Source organism: Balaenoptera physalus (genome assembly GCF_965194825.1).
Source record: "Balaenoptera physalus genome assembly, chromosome: 1".
NCBI lineage: Eukaryota > Metazoa > Chordata > Mammalia > Artiodactyla > Balaenopteridae > Balaenoptera > Balaenoptera physalus.
In genome coordinates, this window is record NC_138882.1 from 135,811,776 (window position 1) to 135,827,422 (window position 15,647).

General features: G+C 33.7%; 1 protein-coding gene across 3 annotated transcripts in view; it reads right to left on the minus strand.

Annotated features, from left to right (window-relative positions):
• Positions 1-15,647, minus strand: part of LRRC7 (leucine rich repeat containing 7) — a 533,218-nt gene that overhangs the window by 86,244 nt on the left and 431,327 nt on the right. For all 3 annotated transcript variants that reach the window (XM_082418775.1, XM_082418774.1, XM_082418778.1), the window contains one exon: positions 8,319-8,438. In XM_082418775.1, the coding sequence (XP_082274901.1) occupies positions 8,319-8,438 (120 nt within the window). The remainder of the gene's footprint in view (positions 1-8,318; positions 8,439-15,647) is intronic.

A 15,647-nucleotide genomic window follows, 5' to 3' on the forward strand; every position in this document is an offset into this window, starting at 1 on the left:
CTAGTCTGGTAGAGACAGAGGCATGTATTTGTTAGGGAGGGAAATTAGTGGATGTCTTAATATAGACACTAAATATAAGCATCAAAAATTTCAATGAGCCTTTGATACGTGTTTGATAGATGCCTAAAAATGTCATCAATAGTTGATCCTTAATCACAGAAGTCCCATAAGATATAATTTTCACCTACTTACTTTATTCCTAACCCTTCCTAACCTGGAGTGATATTTATGACAGTGGGTATGTTCAGGCAACTGGTGTGATTGGAACTGTTGCTTAAAACTCCCTTTTCAACCTACGGGTGAAATTAAGGTGTGGATACTTACTATTCACACAAATATTCAGTTCCAGATTATTTCTGAATACCAAAACTCAAAGGAAAGTGGAATTGCATTATCATCGATCTAGAGAGTCAAAGTTCTGCTAGGGTTAGAGGTTCTTTTTCATTTGGACACATTTGGTATTTTCCCACAGTTCCGCTTTCCTTTTTAAACTTGTGTCCCTCGAAAAAAGTGGCTTTTGATCAAGAGAAAAACTGAATATATTTGTATAAGAAATGTCTCTCTGGGGGCAACAGATAGTGCTAAAAGTTTTTGTTTATTTGTTTTTGATAATTAAAAAACCTATAATTGTATGACTTCATCAATCTCCCCTTTCACTGACTCACTTCTCGTTTTGGGGGCAAAGCTCACTGATAGCAAATGCATTTGACTACTATTTCTTCTTGAAGTCCAGCAGCCTCAGTAGAAGTGACACCAACATGAGTGAGGGTGATAGGAAGAGGATGGTTGAGGGAAGCAAGGAGAATCTCAACCTACCAACTGACTCAAAAAGATCTCTTTTCCTAATGTTTATAAAAATGTTTGGAGTTCAAAATGACTCTATATGCAGGATTCCAGTCTGTTTTTGAGTTTCAGTGATGACCCAGTCTACTAGAAGAAAAATTTACTTCAACCAGTGCAAAATGTGCTCCTATCGGAGGAGAAAAATGAGGCTTGGGAAAGAGAATCAGAAAAGAGGGAGCCAGGATTGTGCTTGGCATTACTCACAGTAATAGAGAATATTGGTTTTGTTTGCTTATGGACTGATGAAGTCAAGGCATTACTCCTGGGCATTCTTCACTGTTAATAATGCATATTGCTTTAGGAGGGAAAAAATACAAAGCCTCAGGTGAAACTTACACTACTTGACATATTTCTTTCTGTACAAAAGGAGAGTTTAGCTACGGCATTGACATTCACTAAAGTTTCAGAAGCATTTTTTAAAAATTTCAATATTACTTTAAACTAGAACAGATATGCTTGACTTTTATGTTATTGATGGAAATAGGAAACATTTCTATTTCCCTGTCTCTTACCTCTCATATGTTAAGGTTTACCCAGTTGATTTTCATATCTGCTTCATCCACACCTTGACTTGCTCTCTTATAGCCTCAGGATTTGTTCTACTTGTTGCCATTCCTATGTTTTCTAATATTTAAATCTTCACCTATCTTTCTTGTCTATTCCAGACTTTCCTCTATTTCTGTGTGAGTTACATCCGCCTTCCGCCCCTGCCCCACCTCCCGTCCCCTGCCTTTGATATAAGGGATTCCAACAGCAATAATGTCCATTCTCAGTTAAATACAAAAGCCAATAACTGTAGTTACATTTATTTCAGTTCCACATATATAGAGTACTGATAGCAATATTTGTTTTTAAAGGCAGTAATTTTGGAGAAAATTACTTTTCAATGACTACAACATAAAGATTATACATTTTAGATAAGATTTTTTATAGCATAATAAAATGATTTTATTTAAATTACTAAATGTATAGCTTGATTTTTCTTAAGTTGATTTTCTTTTAAACATCTACTTATTTAAAAATGATGTAAATTTATTCTTATCCTGTGAAAAATTCTACAACAGACTGATTTTTGTTACCAAGTGAAAAGTCAATCCCAGTAGTAGTTTGATTCAGTTGTTTTAAACACAAATGATGGTGTGGTTGTATAGTCAATAGCAAAACAATTTAAGATTTTCAAAAGATATTTTAGACTTGATCTTTCTATATATGTATAAAAAGAAACAATGAAATGCATTATACCAAGAAACATGACAAATGGCAAAATTATAATAAGGAATGAATGTTAATAAATTTAAAAAAATTTTAATACGTCATATGGTCTGAAAAAGCAAAAATTTCAATTTGGGGGCCTGTGAAAGAAAGAATTAAAAGAACATAAAAATGACCAAACCCCACATAATTTCTTTTAGTTTCTGCTAATGAGTTCCTGGCCATGCCTCAGAGATGACGAGCATCTGGAAATCCTGAAGCTCTTAATGGCTGAACTTGCAATGGCTGGCATTGTAGATGTGAGAAAATCATGGGCAAGTTCAGCATAAGGGGCATGTCTGTGAGCCAAGACTAAATTAGCTACATTTTTATACCTTTTTCTTCAACTATGTACATCCTGATGTTGACCCTTGATACCCACCTTTATTATTCTATCTGCCAAGTCATTATGCACTTAACCTAGAATAACAGACACTTGAGGAGGGAAGAGTCACTAATGCTGAAAGAGACCTTTGAATGTCTAGTCTTTACATATTAAAGAATTTTCAGATTTAATATCACTGGAATTTTAAAGTTTCTTGGTTACCCTTTCAAGAAGAGAAATGTTTTAAGTTTCATTTGTTTTAATATGTCACTTCAGCCTTTTTGCTGCAATGTTTTCCTGCTCCAGCATTTTAACATACTCTTACAGGTATTATCCTTCAATTTTAAATCTTCTCAGGGATATTCAACCTTTTTAAGACTCTCAATACTTTTAACAGAGTTTGTCATTTCAGATTTAGAGAAAAACAGCCTTGCCATCCTTATGGAGAATTCTACCAAATCAGAGTACAATGTCTGACTTTAAAATGAAAATGGTTTTCATTTATATTTTACATTATGACCTTCGTACTATATTCAGTTACATTTAGGAGAGTGATCTAAAATATTTAGTCACCCATGTGATCTTGGCAAGTAACCTAACCTCAACTCCAAGTCTCTAACTGAGAAAGTCTAAATTCAGTTTCTTCTTTTATTAAAGTGGACAAAAATAATAGTGTTTACCTCATATGATTGTTGTGACGATAAGACGAACAAATACATGAAAGCATTTAGCACAATGCCTGACACAGGGTAGTATTTAATGCATGGTACCTCATAGTTCTCACCATGGTGACTGCGACTTAATCCAATAGACTGAAGCAGTAAAAGCAATGATGTGATACGATTCTAAAATGCAAATACTCCTTCTGAGAGCACTTTTGTTAAAAACTAAAGTTTTTAACAGCAGTTCTCAAAGTGCTCAAGTAGTACTGTCTAGAATTTGAGGGTGTGGGGCTGGATTTACCTTACTGTGACATGTTCTTCTAGCAGTGATTCCCAGACTTTTTGAATTAATGGACACCAGAATTTGAGATTTTGGAGACTGACATAGCAAGAGAGAATTTAAAAACTACCTCCTACTATTATGCCACTGAAAAAAAAAGAGGCTAGGATTTAACACCCTCAACACTTTGCCATATATTAGCCACTCTCAGGTACATAGAACAATGATGGTAGATACAGGAGCAAAATTCTTTCTGATAGATGAACACATTTTGTTTATTTTATATATCTAAACCTCTGGATCCACAGCTTGGAGGGTACCCACATTTAGTCTCCTGTAATGCTTGGAGTACTGCTAGGCATAGCCATAGGTATTACCAATATTAGTTCAAAAGATACAATAACTAGAACAGAGAGCCCCAAGTTCAATCCTAGTCTTTCTAAAATGGATTTCCCACTGAATCTCTGCAGCATCACAGTACTTTCTGATCACAGTAGTATCACAGTACTAGTACTACACAGTAGTATTATCCTAGGAGTAGCATCATAGTAGTATCTCTTGGCATAGAGATAAGATTTAAAAAGTCTTCTGCAGAGACTTTGAGAAGGAGACTCAAATGGGGTACTGACTAAGACTTCTTCACCACTTATTATCCTTGATTCCCCATTCCATTTGTAGTTTAATTTCTGATTTTTCATTCTCATCCTATCTAGCCTAATGACTACTTACTTCAGGACAACGGCAAAACCAACACTGACTTTAAAAAAAATTGATTGTAGAATAAAATATAAACTCAAAGAATAATAGTACAACGTTCACACCTATTTTGGTAAATCCAGCAGCCCAGGCTAATAATCCCATTACCATTTTCATTTCCTTAGGTTGATTCTCACTAGAATTTTAACTTGGTATCCTCAATTAATATATAATAAAAAACTAAAATTGAATATTTAAAGCATTCTTTATTCTCTTTACTCTGTGACGTAATAGGTAAACATATCCATTATTAGGTTCTAAAGTCTCAGATTTTAGGCAAAAGTGTTATAACGTAGGGTAGTCAGAAAATGCTTATGATAGTAGGAAGAAGCTATAAGTGAGTTTACACATGAAGGACATGGTAAAATTTTAAATACATATTACATTATTTTACATTTGACAAGACATATAAAAGGCTACTGAAATTTTCAGATAGGTTAAACAATTATTTTAGCCGTTAACAAGAATAACTAGCTCACAAATATTTAATCAATACAGAATTGCATGGGGTTCTCAAAGCAAGTAGAGAAGCAAGCAAATGATCATCATGATTTGTATTGATGATATGATTAAACATAATATTATGGACTTTGAAAATAGATTTTATGTAAAATGGATGTATGAATGGATAATGTAAACACCTGTTAATTCCATTTAGAGTAATAAATGAATAAGGCTTTTCCTTGTATGGGAAAATTATAGTATCCCTTTGCAACTAAGTACGTGATTATGGTTCTCTCCTCTCTTGGTCAGGTTATGTAAGGGTCCCTTGGCTCTGATAGGTACTCCTTCAATTTCCTACCATCACATTCACAATCTCGTCTTTTTTTAAAAAGAAGCAGATTTCCCTACTTTCCTGAGATTTCCAACTTCCTCTTCACCAATCACTTCTCATCAGCCTTTAAATATAATCAGGTGTTTGCCATCTTAAATATTCCTTCTGTCTTCCTCATATCCCCTTCCAGATTCTACCGTAATTCTCTTTCCTTTTAAAAGGAAACTCTTTTCTTGAGTTTTTTTTAAAGTTTCTCTATTTCTTAATGTAGGTTCCTATGGATTCTGCCCCGTCAGTTAATTAAATTACTTTTGCCAAGACCACCAATAACCTTTTTGTCACTAAAACCAAGGAACCTTTACTCATACTTACCTTGTTTGACTTTTTTTGCACCATGTGATACTGTTGACCCTTCCCTCCTTTAAACATTTTTTTCTACTTGATTTCTAAGGTGCCACTTTTCCTTGTTTTTCCTTCTACAGTTTTTTAGTGGTCATAGGAATTGAAAGCGCATCTATTCTATTCCGACTGATTAGTCAAGGCCAATCATATAATTCCATTCATCTTGCTAGGGGTGAGAAGTCCTTAGCTATTTTGTATCAATGAGATGTCAAAAGAGGCTTGTGGGGGGATTTAGGGAAGAAAGGTTTTGCTTGTAAGAGACAGCTATGGGAAACTTGGTTCTCTCTCCTGATGGACTGGAAGGAGGAAGCTTGTTATCTTCAATTGCCATAGGTAGCCATCTGATAATTATGAAAGGAACCAATTTTAGGATAAAGCCAACAATATGAATGGAAGAGTGGAGAGGGAAAAAAACCTAAGTATTTAAAATTATCTAACTGAAGACTAATCTGAGCCTTACCCTAGATCTTGTCTACTTCTAATGTTAGCTAAATATTTTAGTGTTCAAGGCTGGAATTTTCTATAACTTGTGGTAGAAAGAAACTTTTTGACAAAATCTTTGGTCATTCCTTCTCTGCTCGTTTCTAAGAACATGCCTTAAATGTTGGTGTTCTGTGGAGTTCTGTGTCGTCTACCTGTCTCACTCACAACTCAATTATGACTTACGTTTTAATGATTGCTAAATTTGTATCGCCAACTAAGATTTCTCTCCTGAACTTCAGAAGACTATATCTAAATATCCACTAAAAATTTCCACTCAGATTTCCTAAAGTTACCTCAAATCTACATCTTAAAATTTAAACTCCCCTCCCCTCCTCCACTTACACCTATTAGTCTTTTGCTTTCCCATCTCAGTGAATGGCACATCATGACTCATACAAATTAGAAACCTGGGGATTAGTCTTGGAACTCTTAGCTGTCTCTTATGCCCTATGTCCAGTCAATCACAAGATCACGTTGGCTGTACCTTTTAAGAATATATTGGATCTTTGCATTTTCTCTCTACCGCCCGTTGCTTCCAACTACTCTCCCTTGGATTACAAGAGAAGCTTTGTAACTCATTCCACGGCCTCTAGTTTTTCTGCTCCCCAATTCATTCTCTGAAAAGATGTCAGAGTGCTCTTTAGATGAAAATTTAATGATGTCTCTCCCCTGTTTAAAACACTTCTTCCCATTTCTTTCAGGATAAAGCCCAGCATAATCTGGTTTATGCTTATCCTCCTAGCTTTATTTTATGCCACCCTTCTCTCTTAACTTTCTGTAATTTCTTTACTAAACTGGTGTCCTCTCCAGGTGCTCTCCTAGCCATCTTCACAGGACTATATCTGCAGTGCTGGATATTGCTCAATAGGCAGATTAAGAACGTGTATAACACCTGCAAATCAGAATATTAACAATTATTTTGGGTAAAATAATTTGATATTTAATATATCTTTTTAAAAAAGCACTGAAGTATTTATCAAGGGAAAAATCACCACTTAAGTTACAAAGAAAGTATGGCATTATGTAGTGTATATGTTATGAAGCACAATTATAAAATGAACATTTATGAGCTTAAGAACTAGAGTGTAAGAATCACAATTCAGCTTAAGAAACAGAACAGTACTAAAACTAATATCAGCTTCCTCCCTGATTCTACCCCAAGCCTCCCCTTTAGAGAGAACCATAATCCTAAATTTATGTTAACCATTCCCTAAAAAGTTTTCTCATTCATGTACTTATGCCTAAATAATATATTTTTAGTTTTGCTTGTTTTTGAGATTTATAAATATGGAACTCTTGAAGTGTGCCATCTTCTGAAACTTGTTTTTCACTCAAACTATGCTTCTAAAGTTTATACACATTATCCTAATTATAGCTAACAAATGTTCATTGCTGTAAAATATTCCCTTGTGTGAATATTTTTTATCACGTTTCTTGTGATAGACATTTAGGCTGATCCAGTATTCTACCATTGTGAGTGTTGGTATCTTGAATGACATACACAAGAGTTCTTCTAGGATAATATCTTAGGAGGGCAAGTATTGGAATGTTGGGTGTATGCATATTAAGCTTTATAATTTGTTGCCAATGTGATTGTGCTTTATACTTCCACAAGAAGTATAGAGTTTACATTGCTCTTATACTTGCAAAGAACTTATATTTTCATACTTCTTAGTTTTTGTTAGTCCAGTAGGTATAAAATAGCATTTTTTCTGTATTTCCCTGATTGATAAAAAGGTTGCTTTATTTTAATGTTAATTTACTCTCCTGATGCCCTTGTATTTTACCATACTTTTGGTACTGTGTTATATGTCTTTTCATATTGATTTGTAGGAGTTATAAAAAATATATTCTGGAATATCAATCCCTTGTCTCTCATATATGTTGCAATTATCTTCTCGGTTATAGCTTTCTTTTTGCTCCCTTTATGGTGATTTAACATGAAGTATTACAATTACCTACTTATCTCTGAACCTACCTCACCAGACTAATAGGTCCTAGAGGTAAGACACCATACCATATCTTATTCATTTTTGTTCCCTAACATCTAGCAAGTACTCAACACATAGTAGTGCTGCTTAGCACATACACTTGCTCACTAAGTGTCTGATGAATGAATGACAGGATGAATGAGTTGCTATGACTTTAGAAATGGTGAATCAATCTTTTGTGGTCAAATTCCATTTGTGGTCAAATTACACCATGCTGCTGAATCCAACAGAGTCAGAAAGTATACATTACACAATTTCCTGTAGTTGCACTTCAAAGGTGGGTGTCAGACATGAATAAGAGGTGACAGATCCTCAGAGAGGTGGCAGGATGTTGTTTATAAAAATTCATTACCAGCTCTGAGCATTTGGCAATGTTCACTTTTCATTCTTTTCAATGCACTTAAAATTAACCAGACTCCCTATTGTGGGATAGTATTTAGACTAAATTTATCACAAAGTTAGAAATGATGTTAAGACGCAAGATATGGATTACATATTACAATGGATATGCAAGATTCATGGTTTGTGTCATTAATTTGAAATTGGTTACCTTTTTAGTAATGGTGTCCGGAGGTACATCCCGCCTCCCAAGAGGATAAGGATTCCACTGGCCACTAGGAGATACATCTTCTTGTCCATTGTCTAAAATGTTGCTTTGCTGGGACGGGGTCTATTGCAAAAATGGTATGGCATCCTTTAGTGATGTAATAGAAGTTTATCATAGTTTTCTGAAAAGAGTCCCTCATGATTATGGTAAAATTAATTTTGTTTAATCACAGAAAAACATATATCCTAAGCTGGAGGTATTATTATACACTATTTACGTGGTAAGAATTGTAAATTAATAGCTTTTTGGAAGCAGTGAGAAATTCAATTAAAATAACCATCTTATAGTTATTTACTGAATTTTAAAGAGAAGTTTAAATTTACAGTACTGGAATAAAAATAATCAGGATAAAATTAACCAATTGTTAAAAACTACAACATTTAAAAGTTGCTTCACTTGTTTCTTTAGTGTGATCTTACCATTTAGAATATAAACTGAAACCATATAATACATAGTATGTAACTTCCAATATTCCAAACCATAACCTAAAACAAATTTTATAAGGCTGTATTGATTCTGGGAGAATGTGTCTTGCACTAATCCAAAATGGTATTAACACTAGCATAGTGCGAGATTCATAGCACTATGACATTATCTACAGATCGCTTAGAGGAAAGATTAACACATCAAAAAATATTGTGCTGTTAGAATTTCAGTGTAAATAAATCATAATTGTTTTGATTCCAAATTTATTTATATAGATCATTTATGCATTAAAGTTTACACTCTTCATATATATTTTATTTTTGGCTGATTTACTGCTTATTATTTTTAACAAATAATAATACTCCTGTCTTTATTATTATTACTACTAGATATTTTGGGAGGCTTCTGTAGTCTGACCTGAGTAACAGAAAATAATCATACATCATCAGAAAGATGGCCTCCCGTGGAAGGATACAGTAATGGGATATTTTTCCTGTCGAAGCCGATTAACTTTTTCCATAGGCTTTCTCCTCCTCTAACCTACGGGATATACAAGTACTGCTTGATTCCCTGGGGAATTCTTATGTGGTGAGATATTATACTCAATGTTTCCTATGCCATTTTCTCCACATGTTTTGGAGGATCCCTATGGGTAAAGAAGTCCTGGTTAGAGAGTGTATGTGCAGCTCTTTGTGTGAAGAATGGTCTTCCAACCCTGGAACGAGGGAACTGGGCCACTCTCTTCATAACATGGCACAGATGGGCTGCTTGCCAGGCTTCATCCAGTTATACGGAGTGCTCCTAATCGTTCTCCTTTAGAAAACAATTATATAACCACCCTATCTGCATTTTGACTACATGCATTTTTAAAAAGCATTGCTTGGAACTATTAAAAAAATAATATTCATTACAAGATTAATTAAACAAAATTAGATGAAATTTTCCTGGGGTCTAGTGGATATAGTGAAAAGTAAGGAAATTCAATTTTCTTCTTTGACTTTGGCCATGTGAATTCCTTTTTCATGAGCATATCAGAAAGTATGAAAAAAGAGAAAAAAGGTACTGAATTGAGGCTCCTGGGTTAGTTAGGAATGAATTTACATGTGTTTGTTTGAAAATCAAATAGAGGTAACATATTTAAAATATATATTACTTGAAAGTAACCAGACAGCTATTCAATGACCATCTGTCTGATTTCAAGCATTAATTTTCTAGTCTTTACCTTTTGGAGATTAATGTTTGCATATGCCCACATACGATTTTTCTAGCTATTAATATGACAAATCAAACTGTTAAAATTAAGCAGTTAAAATATAATTATGCAGGGCAGGCATTACTGGACAGTTTTCTTTTTGAATTTTTAGTACTCATGTCTTTTCTGGTTTGGTTTCTTTGCCAATGAAGTGGGATAATAAATATATTCAACTAGCTGGGTCTGTGGAACACAGATTTTTGAGAAGTGGTCAGAATTCAACACATATAATCTTTTTTTCCTCCATATCATCTTCATCTTCATCTCTATTTCCTCCACTAAACTCCCTTCAGCTGCCCAGACATGACTCCTAGTCACAGAGAGCAACTGAGAATTGCACGATTCTTTTCAACGTAAAAGAAGGCTAAAACACTTAGTCAAAATCCTAATATCATGATGATGAGATTCTTCATTAATTTAGCAATTAATCTCTCTCTTTTTAAAATTAGAATTAACAACCGCACCAATTCCTTTATGTTACAGGGCCCAAAGAGAACATAAACATGCAGACACGTGAAAAAAATACTTTGACTAGACAGCAAAATTAAAGGAATTTCCTGAAAGCAATTTCCTTTATTAATTTCAAGAATGCTCTGGCCTCTTCATTTTTCTGAAGTGAGACACCCTTAGGGTGACTTAAGTTTGCAAAAAGTAGACCGTGAAAACAGTTTATTAATGTTTGGGAGGGAGGAACCCAAAAGAGAATTATGTAGTGGGTTCACATTCTTTCTCAAAAGGAGTGAGTATAGCTATTTACAAAAAAATGTACTTCTGATAAAGTGCTCCTGAACTTTACATAAATGCAGTTACTTAGTTGTTAAAATTCTATGAAAAGTTACAAGGAGCAACTGTCACTATTGAATTTTATTATTTCAAAGAAAATAAGCAAATTGAGGTTCAATTATCTTTAGTACCACATTCTAGTTATTTTCTATAGATACTTCAAAAGATTAAGAATTAGTCTTTTCCTCACCACATATGACCAATTTAATATAGAATACGTGGAAAATCCTCACAATATACCATATCTTCAGCTTCTAAATTCTGTAGTTCCTTAATATTTCAAAATAAGAGAAAAACTCGTCAATGTGATTTAGTGAAAAGTCAGAAATTATATTTTTAAAGAAATTCGGTAATGCTAGTAGAAGTTTTGCTGAACAGATGCTAATCCCAAAGACGACTGTGGACATTTGTAGATTTAACGTTTATGATTTTGACTACTGTGAGTGATCACAAGCATCTATTGGAAGGAAGAAGTAATTTCTAATTTTGCTGAGACATAAATGTGCATGAATATGTGTGTCTCTATATATCTGTGTATGCATGAGCATGTATATGAGTGTATGCATACAGGTATGCATATGTGTGCCCATATGTGAGGATATGTGTATGTAGAGGATTCACATGTATGAATAAATGAGCTTAGCTGATCCAGTAGCTTTGCTCTTGACTGTTAATTGATGGGTGCACTGAAAGCTTCGGAAATTCACTTATGGCATTTAGTTGGAGGAATTATATGAGAGTGGTATTAGAATTTGGCACTGTGCAAAGGTCTTGGGATATATTCCTTAAGAACTCAAGGATCTATTTTGCTTAGTAATTGGCACATCGTTCACAGAGGGCATTACCACAGCTTCAAAAAAATGTGTGAAAACAACTTTCCCCAAAGTATTTTCAGTGAAATTATTGTTATATTATTCTTTTTCTGCATATTTTTTGAAAAAAGTAGGTTATAAAGACAAATATACACCAAGTTTGGATCTTAATTATTATGCTTTCACAGGGTTCGATCTGAAGATGGTAGTGTAATATCCAGATGATTTTAAAGCTAGTATTTCATTATAGTGGTGGGGGAGCATCTGTACGAGTACTAAGCTTATTTTGGTAATTTTAGTCACTGTCTATGAGGATTTATGTGGATTTACAGGCTGAAGGCTTTTTTTCATAATTAGAAAGATAAGTGAATCCTTCTTGAGCAATAGGTAGCCAATAATAAATGCAGCAAAATCAGTAGAAACTATAGGCATAAGTTACCCCAAGGTGCTGCAGAAATATTGCTTTGCTTTCAGCAAACAAATCAAAACAAAACAAAACAAAACAAAACAAAACTGGAATTAAGTAAGTAACCCTTGGAACTAGGGTGAACGAATGCATGTCAGATATTGTTACTATTTGATCCTGAGTCACTTGAATGGTCTATAAGAAAGGACATTAGAAATTTGAAAAGAATTTAGGTGCAAACATTGCTATCTAAACTCTAATTCAAAAGATGGTGGAATAAATATCAACTAATAAAACAGATACTGAGGCCATCTTCTTCCAGGCAAAATTATATGAAAAGATCATTGAATACATATATTTCCATAATTTCAACTTCCCTTCCTCTGAAATTGTAATTTATATTAGTGTCTGTTTCAATACGCCAATAAGCAGTAGGTACTATGGTGTAATATTATGTTGGTAAAAGTTAAAAAAAAAAAGAACAAGAAAAAAATTATCAATTTCTCCAGTGTAGAAGAGACCACACTATTTATATTGGCAGCTGGACACCTGCAGATGGGGAGTTAGAAAAGGCCAGGGATTTCTTTCCCAGCCTTGCATGTCTCTGGAGCAGGAGTATTATGGATGATTAAGTTGTGATTTTCTTAGGTTCAAAACCTTTGGTCTTTTCCTGCTACCAAACATATTTCTTGGTGATACTGAGTGCTCAGGAAATGCAAGTGGATCTTAAAGAGGGCAAGGTAACTACTAGCATTTATTAAGCTCAGCTAAATAAGAGAGCACTGTATCTGTAGCACATAGGGGATGATTTGGGTCATGATATATTTTAGATTAGTTATTATGTTCTACTTGTGTATTCTTTTCTCCGTCCCATAATATCTACTTTTCTGATTGTTGTGAAGATAATATAATCATGTATATGAAAGAGTTTTATCAACTATTATGAATTACAGTCTATGAAAATGTCCGATTTTATAAACATTTGAGAAGGCATCATCATATACAAGAAATAGCAGGGACTTGGGTGCTAAGCAGAGTCGGATTCAAATTCTACTACCATGCTAGGTGTAGGGGTTACAATAGTAAAACAGTGAAAATATAGTTGAGTTCTTTTATGTAACACATGAGTCTCAGTTTCTTCTTTTATACAATGGTGAGAAATAATTCCATTCAGGGTTTTTGTGAGGGTTGTGCAAAAAAAAAAAAAAAAAAAATTAAAGTATCTCATGGTACTATGCACATAGTAGATTTCCAATAAATCCTAGTCTTTATTCTTCTCCTATCAAAATATTTATTTTTTCTACCATTAATCTGGATAATAAAAATGACAGTTTGAACTGACATTTTACAATATTATATTTCTCTTTGATAACATAAAATTTCAAGACATTAGCTAAGCTCAATTACAACAGAACACATCCAAAGAAGCACATTGAACCATCAATAACGTCATAGAAAGTTGTCTTAAATGCTTTTTGGAGAGGCAGTGAATAAATGATAAATGAATAAATGAATAAATGAATGAATGAGTAAGTAAATAGAGAATACTAATAATTAATAATTTAATAGCTGACATATGTCTTAGATGTTCTGGTTATAAATACTATTAAATTTTTTATTAAATTAGAGTAAGCATCAAAAGATGAAAATATTAAAGGAAATTAAATTTATTAAACTAATTTTGTGGTTTTCTTTATTTGCATTCTGTTAATATCAAAACAGGTTCTGTAAAATTACCATAGAAAATGTAATTTACTATCTATAATACAGAAAGACTATATTTAGCCTGTAGTCCATGAAAAATGTACAGTACTCGACCTGGAATGTAATAAATATGAAAAAATAGAAATATTCAAAACACATAGCAAAATCTGGGAGAGTCTTTTCTTTTTATCCACGTAAATATTCGCTCTGTAAATACTTCAAGTTCAGAGTTCTTCAATCTTTATTCAAAAATAGTTATATCTTTTAAGTAGTTTATTACAAATTTGTTTAAAAGAAAATTGAGAAAAAATTATTAGCTATGTTTTGGTAGGCTAAAAAAAGAAAAATCCAAACCGAAAAACAAATAATTTGCTCAGTCAGGACCTCAGGTAGTGCCCTTTTGTCAATTACCATAATGGAGGGATGGGGAGGTAGGAATCACAAAAAGGTGCCCTCTCTGGGTACATAACTTGCAAGAAGACAATCTCAGTGTAACAGAGAAAATACAAAAAGGTGCTCCTTTCTTTTAATTACAAGAGGTTAAGCCTTGCCAGCAGAGAGTGTGGGGAAAGGGTCTGGATTTCAGCCCCTGAATGTTCCCTGGGGAGGGCACCGCCTATACAAAAGTATTCTGCAACTCCATACCCAGTTCTTAACTGGTAATACGTGAAAACATTCATTTCGATTCCTTAGGACACTTCATTCATTCTTTCTAGGACACCCCAAAGTCATTTACCACAGTACCTAACTAGAGATAGCCAGTGTTATCATTCAGGAATTTTATGAATAAAAAGATAGCTCCAGGATTTTCACAGGAGAATGAACAGTTTTTGTCAATTAAATAGCTGATACTAATTTTTATTATCTTAAGTGGCAAGATGAAAGTGCTGTAATAGGTTTTTATGTAATTGTAAATCAAAGGAAAATAATTTTTGCCTCTCTCCTCTCCTGGTGAGAGGGGTTCCAGGAAACTGAGCCTCAATCATAGGACCGGCTATTAACGGTTAGTGGAGCCAAGAAGGGAGAATCTGAAAGGCTGCACCTTAAGAGAGGTTGACCCTAAAGTTTGGCAGAAAAACCAAACAAATTTTCAAATTAAGAAGCTCTGCAGAAGAGATGTACCTGAGCACAAAGGCAAAAGGGCAGAGACTTAGACTGGAATCCATGAAAGGAAGTAGAGCATGGAGTAGTCTTAAAAGTGATTAAACATCCAGTAACCACACCTGATAATGTTCCTGCACTAGCAGCAAGGTAGCAAAGTTGTCCAGATGCTTAAATGTCTACAGTTTACGGGGCTTAAACTCATCATTTGGGCCGTAAAATCTTTAGGGGGCAATGGAGTAGTTGCCCTGACTCTTTATTTCCATCCCTTGCTTTCTTTCTTCTCCCTTTTATTTATTTATTTTTTGGTGTGTATAATAAAGTATTGATGACAATTCATTTTGAGATAGACTATTTCAATACTTGAATTACTCTTTTTTTGGGGGACCTGGATGGCAGCTTATTTATTTATTTGTTTATATTGAAGTATACTTGATTTACAATATTGTGTTAGTTTCAGTTGTATGCAAAGTGATTCAGTTCTGTATATATGTGTGTGTATATATATATACTGAAATATATATATATATATTTTTATATATATTCTTTTTCAGATTCTTTTCCATACTTGAATTATTCTTAGTTTGCAATTTAAGGTAGTTTCCAAAAAGAATTCCTTTAGGTCATCTCTGTGCCCAACTGAGTAAGGTTGCAATGTTTCCAAATATAACTCTGCAATATTTCTGTTACAGATCATCTTAGAGCTATAGTAATAGTTAATGAATCCATTCTATAGGGTACCCCCCAAAACATCAGAAAATTAATATAGCAACACAGAGGTACCTAAT